The sequence below is a fragment of the Hippocampus guttulatus genome, chromosome 23 (genome assembly GCF_054856545.1).
Source record: "Hippocampus guttulatus isolate MCC_2025c chromosome 23, RoL_Hgut_1.0, whole genome shotgun sequence".
NCBI classification, from domain to species: Eukaryota; Metazoa; Chordata; class Actinopteri; order Syngnathiformes; family Syngnathidae; genus Hippocampus; species Hippocampus guttulatus.
The window spans coordinates 3,047,962-3,072,195 of NC_141283.1; the positions used below are offsets into that span (position 1 = coordinate 3,047,962).

A 24,234-nucleotide genomic window follows, 5' to 3' on the forward strand; every position below is an offset into this window, starting at 1 on the left:
CCAGCTCTCCCAGGAGCAACACACCTGATTTAAATAATCTGGATTGTTTTAATGCTGCTTCAGAGCTGTCTGATGATCTTCTCATTTGAATTAGGTGTGTTGCAGAAGGGAGAGATGGAAAACAGGCAGGACGGTGGGCCTGCAGGCCTGGAGCTGGACATGCCTGAATTAGCGTGTCAAACAAGGGGCGTGCAGAGGGTGCGGCTAAAAGGGTGACCATCAACCTGAACGGCGTGGGGGACATCCATCGCCCCCTCTACCATTTGTATTTGATTATTCACACTTGATGGGTTGGCAGGAATTCCACAAACCCAACTATTGTTATTGTAACACAAACCCAACTATTGTAAAAGTTGATTTTTCACGTCTTTAAAAGAGCTTGTTGTTCTTTGTAAATTCCCAGTACACCTAAACACACCTGATTGGGGTGCAGTTCCGACCAGGTGGTCGCCTTCCTTTTGGACAAGTTTCGGCACGCAGTTTTGCCGTCATAGTTTTTAAAGAACAACCAAATTTTCTCTCGCACAGACTCCAGGAAGAAGGTAAAACAAAGAAGAAAAGACTGCTTCATAAGTTAATAATTCAACTAAAAGGTTGACTCTGACTTCGGAAACATTTTGCTGGGTTGTCGTATGTTGTTGGCGTGCTCTGTCACCGGACTCCTTAAAAGATTCGTTTATTTTGTGTGGTTTTATTTTCAAATGGTCGAATTGGCGTAAATGAGACTTAAATGATGAAACAAGAGTAATTGTTGCAATTCGGGGCCTAGGCCGTCTAGTTAGTCCACCACCACATGACAGAATGTTGTCGAAGATGTACATCTGTTCGTCTTATGTGCCTGTGACGCATGGAAAGCAAAAATGCGACTTGGGTTTGATATTATCACAAATGAGAGAAAAAAAAGATGTTATGTGTTTAATTGACGGCGGCGACAGTTGTTAAACCGAATAAAGTGTGTGAAATTATGGAGCAAAATCTTTGTTGTCCATTGAAGGAGGCTGGACTTGCCGCTAGTTGGCGGCATTGCGTCGGTTAAAAAAAAAGACTTCACAGGTAAAAATGACCGTTCCAAGTAAATTTTTATTTTTCTGACTTTCTGAAAACGAGACAACATAATTACGTCTCGAGTTATACAAAGTATCAATGCATGCAATATCACAACAGATAACTGTATCATTCAGATAAGTTTCCATATAAGAGACATGGGAAGTTGTGTCAAATTGTGAAAAGCGCAATAAATCTCCTTTAAAACCCAGAAAAAGAAGAGCTGGTGTTCTTCACCGTCACCTTGAGGTTTAAAGTCCCTAAATGTTTTCAGTGTATGCAAATGAGCCCAGTGTGACCGTGGCGTCTCTGCTAATTAACACAAGAAATGACATTCCTACATTTCACGGTAAAGGTCATATAAACAATTGAGCAGGGGTTTTTTTTCCGCCCTCGGGAGGATTTGTTGTAGCAAACATAACATTTTCCTCCCAGGAACGTCAGCGGATTTCACTCTTGGTTTCTTTTCATGTTGTCCCATGTCAGCCAATTTTGCCATCGCACCCTAGGCTAACGTAGCGCTACCTCAAGTGGAGACACTGAAAATGATCGGCTAGGATGATAAATATTTGCTTGTCATTTAAACTGAAAATAGGGTATTAAAAATAACTTGGGCTAATCCTGTAAAATCAATAGTATCCTTCTTGTTTGACATTTTATAGCAAAAATAAGACGTTTAAAGATGATCATCTCGGGGATTGGTCCAGCGCAGGAAAGGACTTAATGGGACCTTTACACTCGAGTGTAACATAGTCAAAATCAATCTGGTTCCTCGATTGCGAGAGTGCTGACAAGGAGCATGTACTGTACTCCTATCTTTATTTCTTTCTGACCTCTCACCCCTGCTTCCTCAAATTGCGGATCACCTTCAAAATCAATACCGGTGCTTGTGGTGACGCATGGTAATAATAATAGCCTGAAAAATGTCGTAAATGTTTAAAAAATGATGTCTGCTTGAGTGTAGACTGTGCAGAATATTACTGATGACTGTTACCATGGCGGGCCTTCCTGTGGCTAATCAAAAGCGATAGCATTGGTGCAATGACATTTAAAACTCAATGCAAGGAACGTGGGGGATGTGTGTCCTCTCTTTATGTGTTTTGTTCAGCTTTAGTGATGATGTTTTCTGTCTTTTAGCTTGTAGACTCTTTGTCGGCGCGGAGGGTTTTGCTGATAGTCATGGCGATGGAAGCGTCCAAGCGGGTGTCATCGTGGTCGGTGCAAGATGTGCTGGAGTGGATTGAAAAGTGCTATCCCAGCCTCGTAGGTGTGCTCCACAAGGCCGTGATGAAACACGCCATATCAGGTATTTTCGTCAAAAATGTCCCCCAAAATATATATTTTTTGTCTTATTTTGTGTAATTTGATTTTAATTTTTGCTGAAAAAAAACCATGCGTTTGAAATACGGCACAAATCTGCTGAACAGAAAACCAATATCAAGTGAATGTCAAATTTTTCATCTTGACATTCCTCAGAAAATGTTGAGATTTAATGGTAAATCACATTTCGGAGGTTATTTTAGAATGTTAAGTTGTGTGGTGTAGGTCGGGCGCTGCTGAGGTTGCGGGAGCACCACCTGCACCTCCTTGGCGTGGACTCGGAGGATCAACAACGGGAGATGTTGCAGGACCTCCTGCTCCTCAGAGTGCAGGAGGAGGTGGGAGAACTGGACGACATCTGCTCAGGTGAGATCGCTTATGAATGAAAGTTGCTCAAGGTCCTGGGGACAGGGGTGGGTGACTGTGTGGGCCCTGTTTTTGCCATGTCCCAGAAAATTAGGAAACCCGAAATGGCGAAAATGATTGTTGTGTGATATCGTCATGGTTTCGACATCATGTTTATGTTCAGTCTGAGGTCCTCAAACACGTATACAGGAATGTATTTCAAAACAAATATTTGATTCCCCCCCACCCCCGCCTTTAAGAAAGAAAGTTCTAATTTCCCCTTCTCTTTTGCAGAGTGTTTCCCGGCATAGCAGATGCTCATTTTTAATCCCGGTTCCAGCCCATTCCATCCATTTTTCATCCAGTCATTCCATCCGTCGACTGACAAGGCGGGGGTGACGGACATCTTAGCTGGCGAAGAAGAATCGATGACGAGTGGAAAAGGACATTTCCTGTGCGAAACGTGAGCCCGGCAGATGTTATCAAAATTCTTAGTATTTTTTTATCCTTTGTTACTGTGCGATGAAGTGGGACAACCAAGTCTTCGCAAACATTTTTAAAAAATCACATTTTTATGAACTGGGGCGGGGCACATGGATTATTTTTTTCATCACGGGATTTGACAAAGGATAAAAATGGCATCTCTGCCTTCCATTTTGACACCTTAATATCATTTTATATCAAACGCTTCACAGCGGACGTATTAAATGTGAAGGGAGGATGAGGAGGACATATATGGACGAATTAGAGGAGGACGGATGACATTAATGAAGTGTCCCAGTGCAGGGATGCCGATCGATCAGTGTTTGGACCTCGCCAATCACCCGTCAATTTGCGCTAATTAGACGAGGAGCTTACACAGCATTAATAGATCATATCACGTGTAGGCTGGTCACAGACAGACTGCTGCAAATTTCCAATGAATTTCTAAATAGGACCTTGTGGATGTCTGACTTGAAAAGTTTCTCCATGCAGAGTTATCTAAAACGGTTCATTTTAGTTGACGTAACCGCAAAGAAGAAGAAGAAGCGAGGAAGGCAATTACGCTCAATTTGATCTCCATTTGGACTTTCTGGGCGAAAAGCGATGATGCTCATTTGTATCAAAGATTCATTTCTTACTCGGACGTACCGAGCGGTCGCAGATTTATTGCACTGCCGCCGGTCCGATCAATAATAACAGCCGCGCCCCCCTCCCTCATTGGAATTCCAATAGTGTGGTGAATTACGAGGAAACTAGCATATGACAGGAATGCATTTTTGCCTGTGTGTCCTTTGCTTTGCTCTATCTTAGCTCCACTAGAGTATATGTCGGTGTTATAGCTGTCAAATGGCAACATCCAAATAGCGACAGCAATTCTCTGATCGCTTTCATCTCAAAAACTGTTCGAGGAGGCTGCAAAGAGTGCACCATTAAAGATAAGATAAGAAAACCTTTATTAGTCTCGCAGTGGAGAAATTCCCAATTCACAGCAGCAAAGTTATGAAAGGAAGAAGTAGAACAACAAAATATAGGAACTGCTGGAAAGGCAGCCACTCTCGCGGCGCCATTTTGAAGTCAAAATAACAAAAATAACACAACACATTGGACACAGACAGTCGTGCAATCTTCACCACTTTTCTGCATACACTTTGTTGTCTGAAGCAGTTATAGATGAAAGAGGAGAGGATCAAAGTGTAGTAGTGTCATGAGTTTTCTGGCAATTACTGGCTGTTTTCCTACACGTGTCCAAAATCTCCCCTATGCCTCATGACTGGCAAGTCCAAATGCTACTCATTACAGCAATTTCCCATATTTTTCATTTCTGTCCAGTATTGGCCATGTCCTATATAAGACAGCAATCTCCCATATTCTTGACATCGAAAAGTGCTCATGGAGCTTGGGAAGAGGTCAACAATAATATCAACAAGAGGCTGCAGAGCTTTCTTGGCTGTGTCCTAAATGTGACATCACAACAATGTCCCCCCTTGTATTATTCATATGAAAACAATAAAACTGCTGGAGGAGACGGAAGAGTCCCACAGCAACATCAAAGGAGAAGTGGCAATCTCTGGCTCGTACCGACTGTGTCCCTACAACAGTCTCCCAACTCGAGGGGTGACGAATACAATTCTCCAAATAAAAAACGAAGTAAGTCAGGCATGAGCACAGATATCACGTTGATGGCTTTGATGACATGTGAGGGGGGGTCACGAATCATTCTCGCCGCGCTAATTCCTCCCTCCAAGGGAATGCGCGAGGCGTCATTCGCGTGGATAAATATGGCATGAATATTTCAACACGGCTAGGCGGTGAAGCGCAGCCGCGACTATAAATCAACATGCGTTCGCGTCCGTGCGTGCTCACGCGCTATTAAAACATTAACACTGACGGGGCGACAGGCGGCAGCGTACAGGAGGAACTTTTGGATAATTGAAATGCCCAAAAAAAGACCGTAGGCTCTTTCTGCTCCTCCAACCCTTCTTCGTGGAGATGAGGTTTACTTTAACAAGAACAAGAAGCTGCAGGAATTTGTGGAAGTTATCGGACGCATTGCATTGCAAGTGATGAAATCAAAATCAAGTCTTCATATTCTTCTTAAAAGAAGCTGAAGAGATTTCTGGCAGTGTCCGAAACATTACAGTATAAAGTGCGAACATATTTCTGGCAAGTACTGGCTGTGCAGCAATCTCCCATAATTAATTTGAAATGTGTTCATGAAGGCTGCAAAGAGGCCTACAGCAACATTATCAAGTAGCAAGCTGTGCCCCCACAAGTGACGGCAATCCCTGACGGTCTAATCATTTTACCGTAGCATCTTTTTTTTTTTTTTTTAGGACAGAAACAAACCCATTGTGAATCGTATCTTCATCAATGCAATTGTTAGTGTACCTAATCAAGTGGCACACCATAGACACTGATGAAGCCTTACAACGAAGTCGCCACAAGAGGGCGATGTTGAACCTGTGAAGCGGTTATCCTCCATTTAAATCACAAGTGACTGAAACTTCCAAAGCGCAATCAGAGCTTTAATAAATAAGGCAATAAATAGAAGTTGATGCAAAAATCCTTCCAGATAGTTGCCTACCTAAGCATCACCTGCAGGAAAGTCGAGAAATGTCTTCTTTTTTGCGCCTAAAACAAATGGCACGCACTCTCCCAATCATCGGTTTCATTATCAACATTTAAGGTGATAACATGAGAACGCCAACTCGTTTTGGTCATCATCGTAGTAAGCGGTGCTAACCTGCCAGACACTCTTAAATGCACAGAAATCTAAACGGAGTTTGGTCGGGAGGGCCGTAGTGTATATGAAGTAAAGTCCGACACAAAAACGGTGCAAATTCACTCGCATCGCACCTCCCGTCAGCCTGCACACGTGCTTCGAGGAGGGGGGAGGGGGGGGTGGAATGGGGGTGGTGGGTGGGGTGGTGATGCTTGCAGCGCCGATCCAAAAGAGTACTCGCGCGCATGTGCGCAGCGGTCACTTACCTCGAGGCAATCCGCGCCGCCTTGTCAATCAAGAATCCAGTAACTGGATTCTCTGGATGCCGTTGACGTGGATGAGGACTCGACCGGCCAAAAAGTGACGAGTTTGGATTTGTTTGTTTTTTTGTTGCTCTGGGATGGACGCGTGTGGATGGATGCAGGCGGAGGAGGCGGTGTCGATGCCGGCGGGGTGGACGCGCGTCCAGTCTCGTTTTGTTGTCCTACACGCGTGAAAAAGAAGTAAAAGTTGAACAGCCGGATGAAGGAGCGTTGGCGTGTCGTTGTGGTGCTGGCGGCGGCGGCGTCGGCGGCTTTGCTCCGCGGATTCCGACGCGGCGTGCGTGCATGAGCGTGCGCGTTAATTGCTGCTTGGTTAGCTGCGCGCGCGCGTTCGTGCAAAGGGGTGGGGGGGCTGGGGGGGGGGTGATGCACGCGCCGTCTGCTGGGTTGACAGCAGCAGCATCCAGCCTTGCCGCGACCACAGGTGTTCCCCTAGTAAACAGGTAGGCTCTAAAAATGTACTCTTCAGTGACGTCAGCGCCGCTAAATATAACTTTTGCGTGAGAATATTTAACGACCTACTATGGAGCAAAAACTACGATGAACTAATTGAGAGTATTCAGCCCGTTTGCAGAAAAATAAATACTATGAAGCATCTATCGAGTGTGCAATATATTACAAAAAAACGTCATAGGAGAGAAAATAAAAATGTGACATTTTTGCTCACAAGGGACTACAGTATTATTTCAATGAGATCTAACACAACTTAAGTTTGCAAAATATGTTTCATATTGTGCTTGTTCTCAGAGTTCTTACTCATATTTTGACCCGGCACACATTAGGAACCATGGTGCACGTTGCATAAATAAATAAAAAAATCGACATCTGATGAATTTCTCCAGTTTATGCACTAAATATAGACTTTAGAATAATAAACAAGTAAAATGTGATATTCATCTTCACAAGCGACAAGAACTTTACTGAATTTCACTGTATATGCCCATGTACATGTCCAAACATTCGAAACAGCAATCGATCTGGTTGGTCGATCGGATATGTTCACAACATATAGTCAAAGATATTTAGCGATAGCTATAGAAAATTAAAACTGCAAAATGTATACACTCATGACATGACTGCTCCATTACAGTCGCGATATTTAATCCAACTAATTGTTTATTTTTGTACTTGGTTTTCAAATGAACAGCTGATTGTGGATTTTGGGCTTGCCAATTTGAAGCTAAATGTCAAACTCCTACAAACAGCAGTTTATTTCTAACACATTGCAAAAAGGTTTCCAATGAGAAGCATACACGATATTCATGATATTAATTGAACATGTTTTTTTTTTTAAATCTTCAGTGACTCCAAATCCCACAATGCCATGGTGTGGCTAGGGCGACATCCAAGTGGGTCCACCTGACCTGAGACAACCTCCCCACTGGCCTCCCCTTTCCTCATCATCCCCCAGCCCGACTCCTCCGTCCACCTCAGCAGGCCCCTTCCTCCCACCCATCCTCCTCCTCCCCGATCCCACCCTCCACCTCCTCCTCTCACCTCCCCCCGCAGCACACATGCAGGCCAAGAAGCGGTACCTGTTCGTGTCTGTGGGGGTCGCTCTTCTCTTCCTCGTCTACATGTGGGCTCTGCAAATTGCCGACTTTGAGCAACAACAGCAGCAGCAGCAGCGGTGGTACCGCCGACACCAGTTGCCCCGGTACCCCGACTACGACCAGCACCAGCCTTACAGCCAGAGGCAAGAAGCAGACCGGGCTAGTTCTAAGCCGCCACTACCTCGCGGGGGGCCATCCAACCAGCCCGGACACTGGACTGAATTGACCCGGTTGCTGGGGCCCTACCTGGAGGGAGGAGAACAGGAGGTACAGTAAATGGAGATTAAAGGTTGCAACTGATATTGAGGACAACTGTCAGACTAATAGAAAGTTAGATAAATGAAACATTGAACATTTGGAAATGTACATTCCAATGTTTACAGAACAAATTAAGTTCATTCAGACCACCACCATGTACCACCTGCATGTAGACAACAGGACTCACACTCATATATTATTTATCCTCTGTAAAGAATGCCTGATATTAGTGCCATATTGATTAGGTGACAGGGGAGCTAAAAAATGCATTCCACTTGAGTAGTAGGCAGGACATGTCCTGCTAGAATACGATCGGCTGGTGCTTCCAGGAAGGGCAGCCTAGAACCCCAGTGGGATTCATAATTAACATTTAAATGAACAGTAGTTTACTGTATCTGTCTCTTTTACTGCCCCCAGCTGGCCACGGTAACAAAATAACCTATGCCCATAACGTGCACCCTTAAATTCTGTCGGAATTATATTTTGAACAAAAATCCTTGTAAAAAGTCCTTGTAAAAAGCATCCTTTGAAGACGTGTTTTTTCCGTGGACTTTTCAGGAGGACGGTCCTCAGGTGCACCACCAACACAGCTCGCCCAGGGAGCGGCGCTCGGTCCGCGACAACCTCTACAAGAACAAACGCTGCCGCATGGAAACCTGCTTCGACTTCGCCCGTTGCCAGCCACACTTCGGCATCTACGTTTACCCGCCGCAGAGGAGCGACGAGATCTCGGCTACGTACCGTAAGATACTGTCCTCCATCCAGGAGTCTCGCTTTCACACCGCAGACCCCCTGAAGGCCTGCTTGTTCATCCTGGCCGTGGACACTCTGGACAGGGACCGTCTGTCGGCCCAGTTCGTTCAGAACGCCAGGACACGTATCCACAATTTGCCCACATGGAACGATGGCAGAAACCACCTCATTTTTAACCTCTATTCCGGTACCTGGCCGGACTACACAGAAGATCTGGGATTTGAGGTGGGCCAGGCCATGTTGGCCAAGGCCAGCGCCAATGTGGCCAACTTCCGACCCAACTTTGATATTTCCATCCCCTTGTTCTCCAAAGACCACCCTCTTAAAGTAGGGGGCATGGGCGGCACCTGGGGCACGAATGGCGCGGCGGCCCCGATCTCCTCCTCGTCCTCTCGGCGCTACTTGCTGGTGTTCAAAGGGAAGCGTTACCTGACGGGGATCGGCTCGGAGACCAGGAACGCTTTGTATCATATTCATAACGGGGACGATATTGTCCTGCTGACCACCTGCAAGCACGGCAAGGACTGGGAGAAGCACAAGGACTCCCGCTGCGATCACGACAACCGAGAATACGCAAAGTAAGAACAACTTCTACCTCTTCCTTCTCCTATACACACACCCGAAACGCATGTCAGACTTCACTTGCAGTGTCGCCTCTACTTTTTCGACTTAAGTAGTAAATTGTAGGAAACATTTACGCGCGCACTCATGTAATTATGAGGGACGGCAAAGCCCCCCAAAAATGAAAACACAACACAAAAGTGCATTGGCGCATTCGTGTCCTTAATGGCAGAAAAATAAATGACTTGATTCCCCGCCGCGGTTCATAAAATCAGTTTTACAGAAAATAAAAGAGTGACGCGAAGTGTGAGAGGCTGCTAATCAATCGGAGGCGCGAATGAACACAGTGCGCTTCAGAGGCTCCTTCACTAAAAGTAATTAGCACATTTGCTCTCGCGGCCTGATAGCTTTTTATTATGAAAGTGGATCCCAATTTCACACTCTGCAGCTTTTAGTGGTTTTTTTTTTTCTTTTTGGTGTTGTCGCTCTATTTATATTACTCACGTGGTGCTTTAGAATCAAAGAAACAGTCAAGTCAGCCCTTTACGGGAATTACATTTGCTGTCAACCCTTGGTTCACAACAATGAGGGTTGTGGTGCTATAGACTCTTTACTGAGTAACAGTTGGCAGCGAGATTGCTGCCCTTTGATTAGTTTTTATGGCAGAGTGGACAGAGTCAAATAGTGCGTAAACGAGCCAGCCTCCTGATCTTTAAAATCTTTAAGTGGTGACTGGCAGCCGGGTTGGTGCTGTTTACGCACATCAATTGGCTCAGCTGGTCCAAATTCATTTTTGTCAACTTTCAGCTATCGTCGGGTCTGTTCTCATGTGGAGTTTTACAGGTGAGGCCTGGTGACCTCTGCTAAATATTTATGGCTTTTAAATCATTCGCTTCATGCAGATTTCAGCCTACCGCCAGCCGTTTGAGAGCCTTTTGACAGTTCAAGGCCCAGAGGATTTTGTGCTCGATGATAACATAGAGTGAGTGCTGAGAGAGCGACATTGACTGGTTGAACGTTTGTGGCTTTTTTTTTTTTTACTTGGCATTTGCCATTCACTCCTTGAACCATGTCATCTTTTCCCATGATCACGTCACACACTTTGTAGTACCTACCTCAACGTATGCTCAGTGTAAACCTTACGTATTCATACTCTGTCCAAGTGTGACTGTGCCGGAACTTGTCCGACTTCCAACGCGTTGGCGTTTCTCTCCCTCATCATCGAGATGACAATTCGAACTTCACCTCCTAGACTTCATCTTCTTCTCAAAAGCTGTTTTGATCTCAAATCCAAAGTGATGCAACGGCGCCATCTTCAGGGATCTGGTCATCTTTACAATTTGTTTAAATAGAAATGTCTATGACAGTGAATGAGTGAAGCACATACCTCGTACGTGGTAATATTTTGTTGCTTTTGCAATGTTGAAAAATCACAAAGGAATGGAAACACAAGATACTCTTGTCCCCATTTAATTTGTATTTTTCTTTCTTGTAATCTGTTGACTTTTTGCAGTGGGTTACATTTTACTTTGTTTAAAATGGCCTTCAAAATCAAAGACTTTGACTTGAAAAAGTCGCCTAAAGAGGGACAAGAAGTAGCATCATTTTTATAGCGTGAAAGAAGATGAACACACACACAGCTGCTGTCACATCTGTACGCTTGGCAGCTGCAGCAGTCAAGATGCATGATGGAGGGTGGGAAAAAGTGGCAAAAGGTAATAAAAGCAAATGTCAACGGCGGTCATGTGGTCAGCGTGATGGCGCGACCGTTTCCCTCGCTGTGCGTTTTCCCCTTCATCCTTCCTCCTCCTCCTCATCCTCCCCCTCCCGTCGTCCGCTTTGTTCCCTTCTCTGCAGTCATGCTGCCAAGCCGAGGCAAAGCGTGGAAAAAGCTTTCGCTGCTGTCTAAGTGCATCTTTTGATGCGAGCGCCGATGAAGAGCAGCACCAGGGATAATAACACACTGCCACTTGCCCACCAGAGAGAGAGAGAAGACGAGACACTTTTAAAACAACTTTGATGCGCGTGACAATTCCACCAGCATAATGAAACATACAGGACGTGGGAGGAAATGTTGGGCGGACGGGATGGGAGATCCAGGGAAAGTCACGACTGGATAGTTGATGCGGTGGCGTGCTCCAGGATTGTGTTCTTAAGCCCTTCTAGTTTCAACTTAATGGTGGCATCACACAAGAATGCATACGTCTGGTTTGATATTATTTTAGCTAGTTATTATTTGGATGTTTGAAAAGAGTAAAGTACCCTCTTTATAAGGTGCCTGGAATGTTCAGGACAGAATTGGATTCCACAGACGTGGGCACAGACAAGGGATTTGGCAAAAAAAATATTGACAAAAGAACGCAAGAATGAGAAAGTACAACGAAGGACGCTGGTAATGAAGAACCAGGAAAAGGCAAAAACAAACCAAAAACGCTTGCAAAAGGCAAGGAACGAGAAAAACGTAAATTGCTTGTCAAACTCAAAGGACAAGGAAATCCAACACGCGAGAATAGAAACTGTAACATAAACTACTTACGTGAAAAGATACTTAGAGCAAGGCTAATAATCCGACAGCCAGTTGCCTGAAGCGGAATATTTATAGGCAACTGGTAACAAGGCACCCTTAGTGTCAGGTACAGCTCATGAGGGAACACCCACTCTCCAGCTGGAAAAAACAAATAAAACAGGACAGGATCATGACACTCTTGGCTGCTTTCTGGTGTGTTATTCCATTTATTCTGAAAAAAAACCCCAAATAGCTTTATTACATTACAGATAGAATAACATACTAATTATCATTCAGTGTAAATTTTTAGGGAACTCTTTTTCCAGACTGAGATTCACCAGTCTGTTTTCAGTTGCACAATAAGTTCCTAAAAAAAAAAATCCACATCAAGACTTGCGTATTGACCCCAAGGAAAAGGATCTGAACAGGTTCCCGCGATGCTCATCCGGTTGCACGACTGAGGAATAAATAAATATGTCATTTGGACTCATTAGACATTCTAATGGAGAAATGCAATCCGGCAAACACAATTTCCTTTCATTTCCTCGTTACTAGGGGGTTTTAAGCGCTTATGTGAGGATTTTGGCAATTTCCACCTTTAGGGCAGTTGAGAGCTTCTACCCGCCTGCCATGCAGCCGGTTGACTTCTCGGGTGGCGGGAGGACTCTGTCAATACGCCGAAGGCTTTTTGCCAAGGCTGCCGGGCGAGCAAAAACAGCCGCATCGATCCGGTGTCATGGCGGCCAATCAGCAGATGAATGGAGGTTAATGCTCCCCTCTTGGCCCCTGAAAGACAAACATAGATTGCTATTCATTCTGCATGACCCTCTGCTGCTGTGGTGTCGCGGGGGGAGCAGAAAAACATGATGGGTCATCGTGGAGAGAAGTTTCATTCACGATCTCAGAGTTGATGCCCACGAAATTGCAGGAAGGAACATAACAGTAAATCATCACAATAGCCCCCCTTTGACTCTTGTGTTGTGCCATTACTTTCTATGGCTGTGGTTCTCCGCTGGGCCTCAAAATAATTTGCAATAAAATGCTGGTTGACGTTGACAAGGTTCGGAAATGCAGACTCAGACAAATGATCAAACAAAAAATATTTACTGAAAACGAAGGACAAAGTATAAACAGAAATCGCTGGCGACAAAGAGCCAGGAAAACCCAAACCCACGAAAATTAAATCAAACAAGAATAACTGGGAAAACCAAAACACTTCCAAAACAAGGAGCTACCGGAAAAGGATCGACTATGAGCGCGAGGTCTCGAAAATATCTCTTGAGCAGAACAGCAAGCAAGATCAATAATCCGACAGAGAGTCGGCAATTTGGTAGTCCAACTGTGCAAGACTTTGTTATTGGGACCGAGAAAACAGGCGCGGCGCTGAAGAGAAACCCCCTCCACTCCAGCTGGTGCTGAACACAAAGACAGAGACAGAGCAGAATAGATAGGACAGTCGTTTAAAATCCATGTCAAAGGAAAATAACTGTATTATAAATGAATCAGAATTAACTTCACAGAATTTCAAGGACATGTCCACATACCAAATGTTGCTTCTGTACCTCCATGGAGGTGAAGAGAAGCCACAGCGGCTTCCGCCAGCGCTAGCTAGCCAGTCGCAGCTCGTAGCTGGCGCGAAGCAAGTTAGCTCGGATTTCCAGAGAAGCCGGCTAAGCATGAGAATGAGTGACTTTGACGTAGACGCGACGTAGCACGATTACGTCATCCAAATCTTTACTATAGTCCCAATTCATGTTGTTTCCCGCATACGGACGTGCAACCTTACTTCCTTGACACCAATTACTCCTTTCCTATTAGCCATTGTGGCATCTTAAAAAGATGAATATGTGAAAAATACGCGAATAGTGGCATTTGCAACAAATAGTTGAGCATTGCTTCCACTGTGGAGGAAAACAAAAATGACAATGGTGAACTTTGATCGGTGTTCTCTGTAAATATGGAGTTACAACAGCTCAGAGAGTTGAAAACAATCCCCCCCAAAAAACTATTTAGAACAACCTGCACGTCATGGACATTTTTCTCAAGTGTGATGGGCCTTGGCACTCAATTCTCCGCTACCTGCCGCAGTCTAAATTCCACTCCATCACAACCTTCTTTTCCGTCCATCCGTCACATCGCCGCCTCTCTGCCCTCATCTCTTTTGTCATCTGCCATCTTTTCCTCGCTTCTTTTTCTCTCTCGCTCCTCGTGCCAGCCAGTTGAGCTGAAGTAAAGGTGCGTTGTCGCGATCCATTCTCGCCGCGGAAGATGGGATAACAGAGGTGGGAGATGGGTCGCAGCGAGAGGGAGAAGAAAGTCTTGTTTGTCCAGGAACGTCCGGCCATGGCCAAGAAATATTAAATTTGGGAAACTCTACACGTTCATAATTACATGTTTAATTTTGTCATGCGCATCCATGTTTTATTGACTAAGAATTGATGGGAATGAGTTTCCCTCGCACTTCTGCCAAGGCAAAAATAAATAAAATAAAAATATGCAACCTAAAATGGCCGCTTTAAACTAAAATGGCGGACTTCCCGTGTCTTTTTGGGCTCAACTTTTTGAGGATATCCCCCTTAAAAATGGACTTCAAAGTTTGTTTTTTTCCTCATAAGGCCACTTCTATCAAATGTAACCTCTCCTTCACAAACTGAGACCATTAGGGAGGGGTTTTGACATTTTTAAGAAATGTGATTTTTATGACTTTTAGCCTCACATACTACACAAGCGAATGACTTTCGTTTAAGGACAATTAAGGCATTCGTAATCGAAAATCAAATGTCACACTCTTTAAACAGATGTATGTATGCATCTTCCTTGGTGCACAGGTAAAACTTTTTTTTTTGGGCTGGCTCACATTTAGAAGTAAAATGCTGGGTGGCGTTAGCCTTGTGCGGTTATGTAAAAGTGCACCAGCAGGGATTTACGCCTCATTGGCTCTCATTATGAAAATGTGATATTGCGCTGGAAAGCCTCCGGGCTCCTCTGCGGTGGATTAGAGAGGTGGCGCCGAGCACAGCTGGCAGATACAACCCAAGAGCCACCCAACCCCATACACTCACTCTCCCTCATTTCTCTTATTTTATGCTATACAAGACAATATCCAACTTCTGTCCAAACGTTATTGTTACCGTTATATGAGGGTCAGTAAGTGAGTTGAAAAACGATGCCGGGAACTTCCCTGTCTGGCCTTATTGCAAACGCACAGCAATTTTATGTGATGTCGGTGTACATTGTATTACGTATCGCGTTGTTTGCACTCGAAATAATTCATCGTTCTTTAAACGGGGTTTCTGGAAAGGTCGCTTTCTATTGTTTTTAATCAACTTCAATGAGCCCAAAGCAGCATCAGTGGAAATGGTTTGCACAAATGGCGCCAAACTAATCACAATTTGTTTAGCTTAATTCACTTTGGAAGTCAGGCGATTGCTCCCCGGGTTGCCTTCCAATGTCCGATTTTGGTTCTGGACGCTTTGCTTTATGTCTTGGAACACAGATGGTGCACTTTTTTTGAGTTTGTGGTTTGAGTTGAACCCCAAATTCTACTGTCAGCTTATCGACATTGCTGATTTTCTATTTTTAAATAGACAAAGTACCAACGGTCAGTCATTCACTTCCAAGGAATCATTTGTTTGCTTGCCTGACAACTATGCATATCGGTTCCACTTAAAAAAAACAAAAAAAATTAAATACCAGCACTTTGGCCGGGACTTAGTTGCTAGGCCCCTTCGAGGCAAATTGGTGTGAACATATCGGTTGACGTAATACACCGACGTAGTATACTATCGGCCGTCATAAAATACATCGTTGCAAGATAATGTTGTTGTAACAAACATTTCGTCTGATGCTAAACATTGTCATTATGTATGTAATTCTAATATAAACCAGTAATGTCACTCGTCATATCATCCACCATGTTTATATTCATTGTCATCATATACATGGTCGTAATTTATCCGGTTGTAATCTAACATACACCGTTGGATCATATAGGCCAGTGTATATATATATTTTTTTATCCTACTGGATCAGGACCAACTGTACACGTGAATTGGCATCGACTCTGCTTGCAGTGCTAGTGCATCTACTATGTGTCAGCAGTGTGTTCATATTAATGGCACCATATGTGCTTTCTGCTGAGTGAGGCCTACACTTAAACACACACACACTATATATATATATATATATATATATATATATATATATATATATATATATATAAAATCTATCTCTCTCTCTCTCTCTCTCTCTCTATATATATATATATATACACTGTATATAAAAATACACACACGTACATAAAAATCCCGACTAAACATCAACATGAAGCTGACCCTAAAGTCAAACAACAGACGCCGCGGATCACGTGGTGTTACCGCGCGATCCGTTGAGCGCTGGCAAGGCCTAGCCAGATGGTGCCGACGGCCCCGAAAGTAAGCTGCAGAGCTACAGCCATCCAGGGAGGGGAAGGGGGGGAAAAAAAAAAAGAAAAAGAAAGGCTCATCTGTGTGCTCGTTTTGTCCTTTTCAAATCCAACTACAAAGCACAGCTAACAATCCCATTCAGATTTTGTGCCATGAATAATTCACACTAATGAATAGAGCCAACAATGACATTCTAAAGATTGTGCGACTTGCCTCATCTTCCTCTCTGTGGCTTTGGTCCTTCTGTGGATCTCTGGTCCATGTTAGCAAACAATGACACCGGTTTGATACACGTGAGTGAGTTCATTGAATACAAATGTAGTATTTAACCATCCCGATCACTGAAAGGCTCGTTATACTCTTGGCATCGACAAACACACAAAAAGTTCTTGCTTGATGGAAGACACAAACACACATACTAAAGGTGAAGAAGCAGGAAAAGAGGTAGATAAATCAAAACAAAGTTGTGGAGCATCCTGTGTTAAAACACGCCTTGTCAGTGGTGTGGAGAGCGGATAGCGTCTTTTGTTTTTCTATCCATCGATGCCCGTGTGTATGTGTTGCGTTCAAAAAAAGCCTCTCCAGCTGTGCCTTTGGGCTAGAAAATGGCTGTCATTTGCAACCGCCACTCAAGGACGGGCGACACATTAGTGCCACGAGGTATCACTCTTGTCTGAGCCAGCGCAGAACCATCAACGAACCATATAGCTGACGACCTTGCGTCGGCGTCAAGCACAAAAATTGAAGAGTCGTCGTCTTTGAAGTGCTTTGAAGCATAAATATCCGACATTTAACATCAAAGTCCACTCTGTGTGTGTGTACATTGGAGACGACACGCAGTTCATTTGCCATCTACCATAAAATTGCCTCACCACTTTAGCCACCTTAAACAACCACATGCCAACACCATCGTTCTTAAGAAGACTCCCTCGAGAATCGTTACTCGTCGAGAGCCTCTTGAAGGGGACATATTACACAAGATTGACTTTTTAATTGCTTGTGTACAAATAGTTGTGGCTCAGGAGTGCCTGCCCACCCATCAAGTGTGAAATTAAACCACTAAGTAAATCTGTTATGTGGCCATTTTCTTGGAGGGGGGGGGGTGAAGTGTCTATGCGCCAAATACACTCAAGAGACCAATATTTCCCATCCTTAATTGAATCAACGCAGTTTTTACGTTCGACAAAATCTCACTGCACGCTAACAGACAAAACCCCCCCCCCCACAAAATGTATATTGCCAGATTTGAATGTAGTCCTCAATGTGGTCCATGGTTCATGCCTTGGAATTTCTTTTGTACTTTTCTGGTGCTGTGAAAGCCCTCTGCGGACCATGACGCTTGTCGGAAGGTGTGACGAGTAAATGTGAGGAAAAGCTTTTGAGAGCAGGCTGAATTATTTTTAAAGTTAAGCAGAGAAACTTTAACTGGTGGCAGGTTTGTTTTTGACTGCCATTTAACGCGAGTGTCAATGGGATTGGTTCATTCTGGCCATAGCTGCATCTTGCACTCTCAAATTTTTGTTTTTCAGTGGAGTTGATTGGAAAAGATTTTAAAACCTTTATCTTGGTCTCATTTATTTTCGTATGACAAACTTAACATTTGAACAGGGCTGTGTAGACATTTTGTTTGCAGTGAGTGTCCTTATTGTGCTAGTTTTGTTTGGTGTGACATTGAATTTTCCTCCTGTAAAATATGTGCCTCGGTTCTAAAGATCGGACAACGGTGCTGTACATAAATGTCACAGTTGCCGTTACAGTAGAAAACCAATTGCGTTCCCCAAAGCTCACTACCCACTCCACGTAGTTTTACCGTATGTGTTCAATGTTAAAATCGCCTGCCGTTACAATCGAAAAAAACCAAAGTAATTCCACCAGACTACATAAAGGTCTAAATTACCTGACGCTCCAGGAAGAAAGCTATTTTAGACCAAAATATAGTTTGAGTAGTGTTTTACTCTGCTCACTGACACACAAATGTTAAAGTATAAATTGTTTGAATTTTGATGCATTTTCTCCTGCGATTCCACGATTCCTTGGACTTCGCTCGAGTCTACTTCGCATCTCTGTTTACCTGTTGACATCGCATCCTGCTTTCCTTCCTGACCGTATCTTCTTTCTGAAGTCCGCGCCCTTACGAGATTGACGTTTTAAAAGCAACTTCAGTCTATTTTGCATATATTCATTTTCACCGCTGGGTTTCTATTTCTTGCTTGATTTGTGCGCTGCGCACTAATGGACTTGGCTGTCGTGCGTGTGTGTGTGTGTGTTGGTAAGTCTATATGTTGCTGATTTAGACGCGCCTCCGGTAGCTAATATGCCGGCTAATGGCCGAGATAATGATTGGTGCAAATGGGGCTGCCAAACGTTGGCTTTTGGCGACTCAAACGACGCCACATCGATCACTCAACATGATCGCGATGGACGGCTTTTGTAAGAACATGCCAGGGTCGTATGAACACATTCACATACAAAGAAGAGCAACAATGTTAGAAGGGGAAAGGGAGTGATTCAGGCCTTATTTATGAACCTTTTGACCTCCGTCTGAACGTGGAACATTATTTTTATTTCAAGTGGTTTTGTTTCTACTATGTTGATTTACAAGTTTTTCAAGATAAGTAATGTTTTTTGAATGCTTTTTTTTTTGCATTCACTTGCGAGCAAAACATTTTGACAATGAACTCAATTGAACTCGCTTCTCTTGTAGTACTCAACGGCATATATTCTTTATCTTCTGCGTAAAACAACACTCATTACACTGGTTGACTGAGTGACATTACTTGTAACAAACTCTTCTTCGTTCATATCATCATGACTGTATTATACTGCCCTCTGGAGGCTCAATCGTGCACAACAGAAGAACAGTAGTCACAATGAATTAATCTCAATGCAAAAACTGTTTTATTACTTGCGTTCTCCTTAATTATGTTAATACTATACGTTTTCTAATGTACTAATGTATTGAATGTAATTTTCCTTGTTTAAAAAAACAAAACAAAAAACATCACACTGCAAAATAGCACACGGACGTTTCAGGTACGTCGTCTGGACCAGTTCACAATCAATATTTATCCAAACACGGAGCTTCTCTTTGGAACCGACTTTTCGTTTTTGTTTTTTGTGAGATGATGTGAGGGAGGGAGAATCGATTCAGCCAGATGATCGGGAATCGACAAACGTCCGATCCCAGCTGATAAACTGTAGCGTTTAAGAAGGCTAATGGCCCCTCGATAGACCGCACCGACGCTCCAGCCGGGACTTTGTTTTCCTGATCGTTATCGTCCTGGACTGCTCATTTTCTGCCCAGAAAGTCTTTTACTCAACAACGCAGAGAACTTATGACAAATGGATGAGTCGCATTTATAAAAACAAGGTTAGCCTCTTCATTGCTTCATGCATATTAACTTAGAATACCCTCACTAAAAATTATTCACTTTAACCTGGAACCAAAAATCCCAAAACATATTTTTAATTCACAAAAATTGAAAAGGAAAAGGTTTTAAAAAAAAATTATGATGATTATTATTATAAATAATATTAGTTTTAAGCAGGAAAAAAGCATCTGACTCAATTCACCACCCGCCCCCGCCGAAATAAATAAATAAATTTAAAATACAATTTAAAAAACATTGCTTTTACATTTTCACTCTTCATATGTTGGTTGCAGAACAAATGTTAGTGGACTTTTGTAAAAGTTGATTTTTTTTTGTTTGTTTAAATGGCAAACGCAGACATTTTTCCTTAGGAAATGTTCTTGCAGAAAAGCCGAATCAAAGTCAAAATAGCCATGGATTTCATGTCTTTTTTTTTAACCACACAAAAAAGCCAAATAAAAAGCGAACAAACTTAGCCCCCCCCACCCCCAAAATGACAGTTGTGAATGCTTCATGACTGTAAAAACACAACAAGAAGTGAATGCTGGAAGTCTGACAAAACCTCCATTACCGATAATACCTTTTTTATTCGCTTCTGCTACTTCACATGAAATGGGTGTGTGATATAAAAGAAAAAAAAAAAAGAAAAGAAATGCTCTTGTACCTTGTCATTTTCAGGACAGCGCCGTAATGAGAGCGAACAAAGGAACATGACATCGAGCGAGAGCGAGACAGGCGCGTCATGAATATTACACTGATAGCACTGGAGGCGACACAGCTGGGATCAACAAACTGCTAAGCACTGCTGCTCTCACGAGTTGCCTCTGAAAAACGTCCCGATAAATCATAATGTTAACATCAGTCATCGATTCGCTGGTCTTCCCATGTCGCGTCATGCAGTCGCAACGGCAAGAAGAATAAAGATACCCATCATTACTAAACAAAGTGCAGGACAACGCCGCTAATTTCAAGCAGATGATTGATGTTAAAAGCTTTTTAAATATATATATTTTTTTACATGACACATCAAACCTATTAGGAAAATATGAGAAAAATTGCTTCAAATATCTTCATGTAAGTTTGCCCTTCTTTGATCCATAGATTTTACGGTAACTGATTGTCTGGCATTATTGTCGGCAATATTCCGATAATATCCGTCCTATTGTCCAATGAAGAGCCTCGCGTCGGGCCTCGTTTAGCTTAATGAAAAGCTCCCCAAGGGACCGGAACTTAATTGGCCGCTGTTGATTTTGTTGTTGTCTGGAGTGTGTTAACGGCAAATCGAAGCTTGGGAATGGCGCTTGGTTAAGAGCTATCGACAGGAATCTGCTTTGCGATGCTAACTCACGACGCCGAGCTTTTGGGCAACAGAGCGGGAAGAAGCATGACTGAGAAAGAGGGGATTTTTTTTTTTTTTTTTTTTTGGTTGAATTTGAGGACAATAACAGAACAGTGCCAAGAGTCCTCTTAGGACCAAAAGCTGTTGAGTTTGCCTGCATCTTTGACTGAAGATGTTCCACTCGCATCACTGACACTCTCGCGCGAGATATGAGGACAACAAAGTGTGCTACTGTGGAGCTCAAACAGTCTCGAATAATGAAAAAAAAGTCTTTCACCCTCTTCCTGTGACCAGCATGAAAGAGTGTGAGCCTGATCACACCAATTTTTAACACACCTGCTCCCATTTTGCAACTGAGACCTTGTAACACCTACAAGTGTTACAAGGTCTCGGGGAAAGGAAAATTGGCAAATTTCGACAAAATGTAACATTTTCCATTGAGGATGTACTCACTTTTTTTGCCAATGGTTTGAGTATTTGTCAACACGCTCTTAATTTCATATCATTTGTTCCGTTTTGATGTCTTTGAGTGAAGCACAAGGATTAAAAAAAAAATAAAAAATTGCGTGCCATCCCTCCATTAAAAGTCCCACATCATGTGCTTTGACGGTCCCCGTTGTCCCAGCGCAACTAGCCAGTGTGACGGCCAAGGCCCGTGCTGGGTGAGCAACCGCAACTGACAGCGGAACGGCCGAGGAGCGGCCCGGCGAATCCCGGGACGCCCTGCAAAAAGCACTCGCACGCTCTTTTATTTACGCTGGACCGTATTATTAAGCAGCCTTCATGTCGTGTTACCGTAAGGCTCCGTCTGCTCCTCTGCTCTATTTCCCCTTGCAAGTCGATGTGATTTTTTATTTTATTTTTTTTTTTTTAGCCACTGATTTATGCACCTTTGGAGTTCTTAAATGCTTCCGGTAGGTACTGCCGGTAAGTAAATATGAGAATATGTTTAAAATAAAATGTTGGTTTGAAGCTACTATGTCGAGCATATTTCTTGAGCTTTTCCACTTCGCAACAACGAGGTGCTCTAAAGCGGCCACAAATGGCTGTCAAGTTAAAAAAATAAAAATAAAATAAAAATCTTCATCCTTGCTCAGCCGCCTTTCTCCCCGTGACATGCGCACACTCATGGCTGACAACGAGGCGCTCTGAAGCGGCCACGCAAGCGGTTTCAAGTCTGCGTTAATGTTTCATAGTAGGTCTTCGAGACACGCCTATAGTTTAAAATTGGAGTATTAAAACCTGGATGAAGATTTAAAATGATAGTTTGAAGTCATGGCGGTTTCCGTTGGCATTCTGCCCATGCTAACCTAGCTAATTCATTTCGTGATTAACATTTGAAACATTAACCCCAGTCTGCAACTCTAATTTGAAATCCTCAGCCTCATTCAAAGATCTAAAACAGGTTCAAAACCTAAACCTTGTCTTTACGCCAGAAGCATCCTGGTCGCTCACGTTGTGATTTAGGGTTCACGCCGTGGGCGGGGGGGGACTTCTTTTCCATCCTTTCCGTGCCGATGTTTGAAGCCCGCCTGTATTGCTTTCACTCATCCCGACAGACTCGGCAGTAAACAGGCCGTTGGCCCAATAAAAATGCTTTGGGGGCGAACACGTTAATCTGGATGTTTGGATGTTTTGCCCTTCGGATGCGCTGGCCGTCAAAAATGTCTCTGTCGGTGTCAGCCACGCGCAGATTCGGATGACAGACGTGACAAACGGGGCAGGCCTTCGCGCCGCACGTTACACTTGCAACAGGAATGGTTTACTTTGCCTTTTTTGAAGATCTCCTTTTCCACTGCTAAAATACGAGGTTAACATTGGAGTTTTTTTTTTTTTTTCTTGGAAGCTTGAAAACCCTGACCTCAACCGAAACCCTACCATAATGCTTAATTGAAACACTAGCCCTGTCTCTGAAGCGCAACATGAAGGTCGAACATAAACCAGTGTAAAAATGTGACTGATGCTCGCGGAATGAGAACATGACTGCAAATAAATAAATAAATAAAAACAAAAATCTGCCCTGCATGGTGCGCGCGAAGCGATGCTTGTTAAGCGCACCTGAAGACGAGACGTCGGTCGACCGGTCGTAATTTGCCCGCCGGTTTGGCGCCGTACTGCCTGAACTGTCAGACGGGGCGGCGCGTCCTCTCGGCTTCCGCGCGCTTACTTCTTCATTGTTTACTTTTTTTTTTCTTTCAGAAGCATGAAGGACAGAAGAGCTGAAGTCTTGTTGGCCGGTTACGCTGATTAAAGCGTGGTGTGAAGTAGCGTTTTTTTTTTTTTTTTTTTTCTCAAGATAGGTGTACGGTTTGAAATGAGCTGTGTATTTTGACATTTTCGTTTGGTAAAACATTCCAAGGATCTGATCGTGGATCTGCAGCTGAACGTTACAAATCGACTTCAGTGTTGGCTTTGTGCGTGTGTTCGGATTTCAAGTCTTGGTGAGGCTTTCTAACAAGGCTCAAGTTATTTCAAAGTGAACGAATCTTCTTTTTTTTTTTTTATTGTATTTTTTTAATGCTTAGCATTTGTCCTAAAATGTCCACTTGCGTGGAGCCTCCTTCATGGCCATGATGATTATAACCGAATCCACCCCCCGCTTTTTTATAGCATCTTCTTTTGCTCAAAGGATTTTTCCTTTGACTTTTTCCTCCGTCCTACCGAGTCCCCCCTCCACCCACCCCCCAGTTGCTTTGATCATTTTAAGAAGCGTCCAAAGCCGACAGCCTCGCTGAAGAAAACGTCCGCTCTGTGTTCTTGAGACGCCTCTCCGGACTTGTGCCAATAACAATCTGAGAACTCGCCCGTCAACGGGAGCGAGAGGTGGGCAGACTTTTCAGAGAGTGATCGAGTGGGTCAAACTGTGTGTGTGTGTGTGGGGGGGGGGGGGGGGGGTGCGTGTGCGGAAAGTGTATGTGTGTGTCTCTGTGAAAGAGAGAGATAGCAGGAGTGTGAGTGTTAAAGTGAGAGACACTGAATATGTGTGTATGCGCCTATGTGGGTCGTCGCTTTGTTCCTCGATTAAAATCAATGAATTGCTCAGCCCTAGTTCGCAGTTTTGCTTTCTTTGACTTGTGTGTGTATGAGATTAAGAGACATGTGCAGAGGAGGTCCAGATGACGGGCTTATTCTCACATTCTCGCATGCTGTCCAAACAATTGTTCCCCTTCTGCTCTGCTTCTGAAAATTGCGCTGCTTGGCCTGGCAGCTAACTGCGCGGGGATCTGTGTGT

At 43.6% G+C, this 24,234-nt stretch overlaps 2 protein-coding genes across 2 annotated transcripts in view; both read left to right on the plus strand.

The window, feature by feature from the left end:
• The first annotated feature begins 427 nt into the window (after positions 1–427).
• On the plus strand, positions 428–4,741 carry LOC147185724 (sterile alpha motif domain-containing protein 12-like). The gene is made up of 4 exons (XM_086104259.1): positions 428–542; positions 2,182–2,350; positions 2,590–2,730; positions 3,004–4,741. The coding sequence occupies exons 2-4, from the start codon at positions 2,224–2,226 to the stop codon at positions 3,018–3,020; spliced, it is 285 nt and encodes a 94-aa protein (XP_085960385.1). The 5' UTR covers positions 428–542; positions 2,182–2,223; the 3' UTR covers positions 3,021–4,741.
• Positions 4,742–7,544: 2,803 nt separating this feature from the next.
• Positions 7,545–24,234, plus strand: part of LOC147185725 (exostosin-1-like) — a 53,330-nt gene continuing 36,640 nt past the window's right edge. The window contains exons 1-2 of the mRNA XM_086104202.1: positions 7,545–8,057; positions 8,607–9,379. Coding sequence (XP_085960328.1) covers positions 7,752–8,057; positions 8,607–9,379 — 1,079 coding nt within the window. The 5' untranslated portion in view covers positions 7,545–7,751. The remainder of the gene's footprint in view (positions 8,058–8,606; positions 9,380–24,234) is intronic.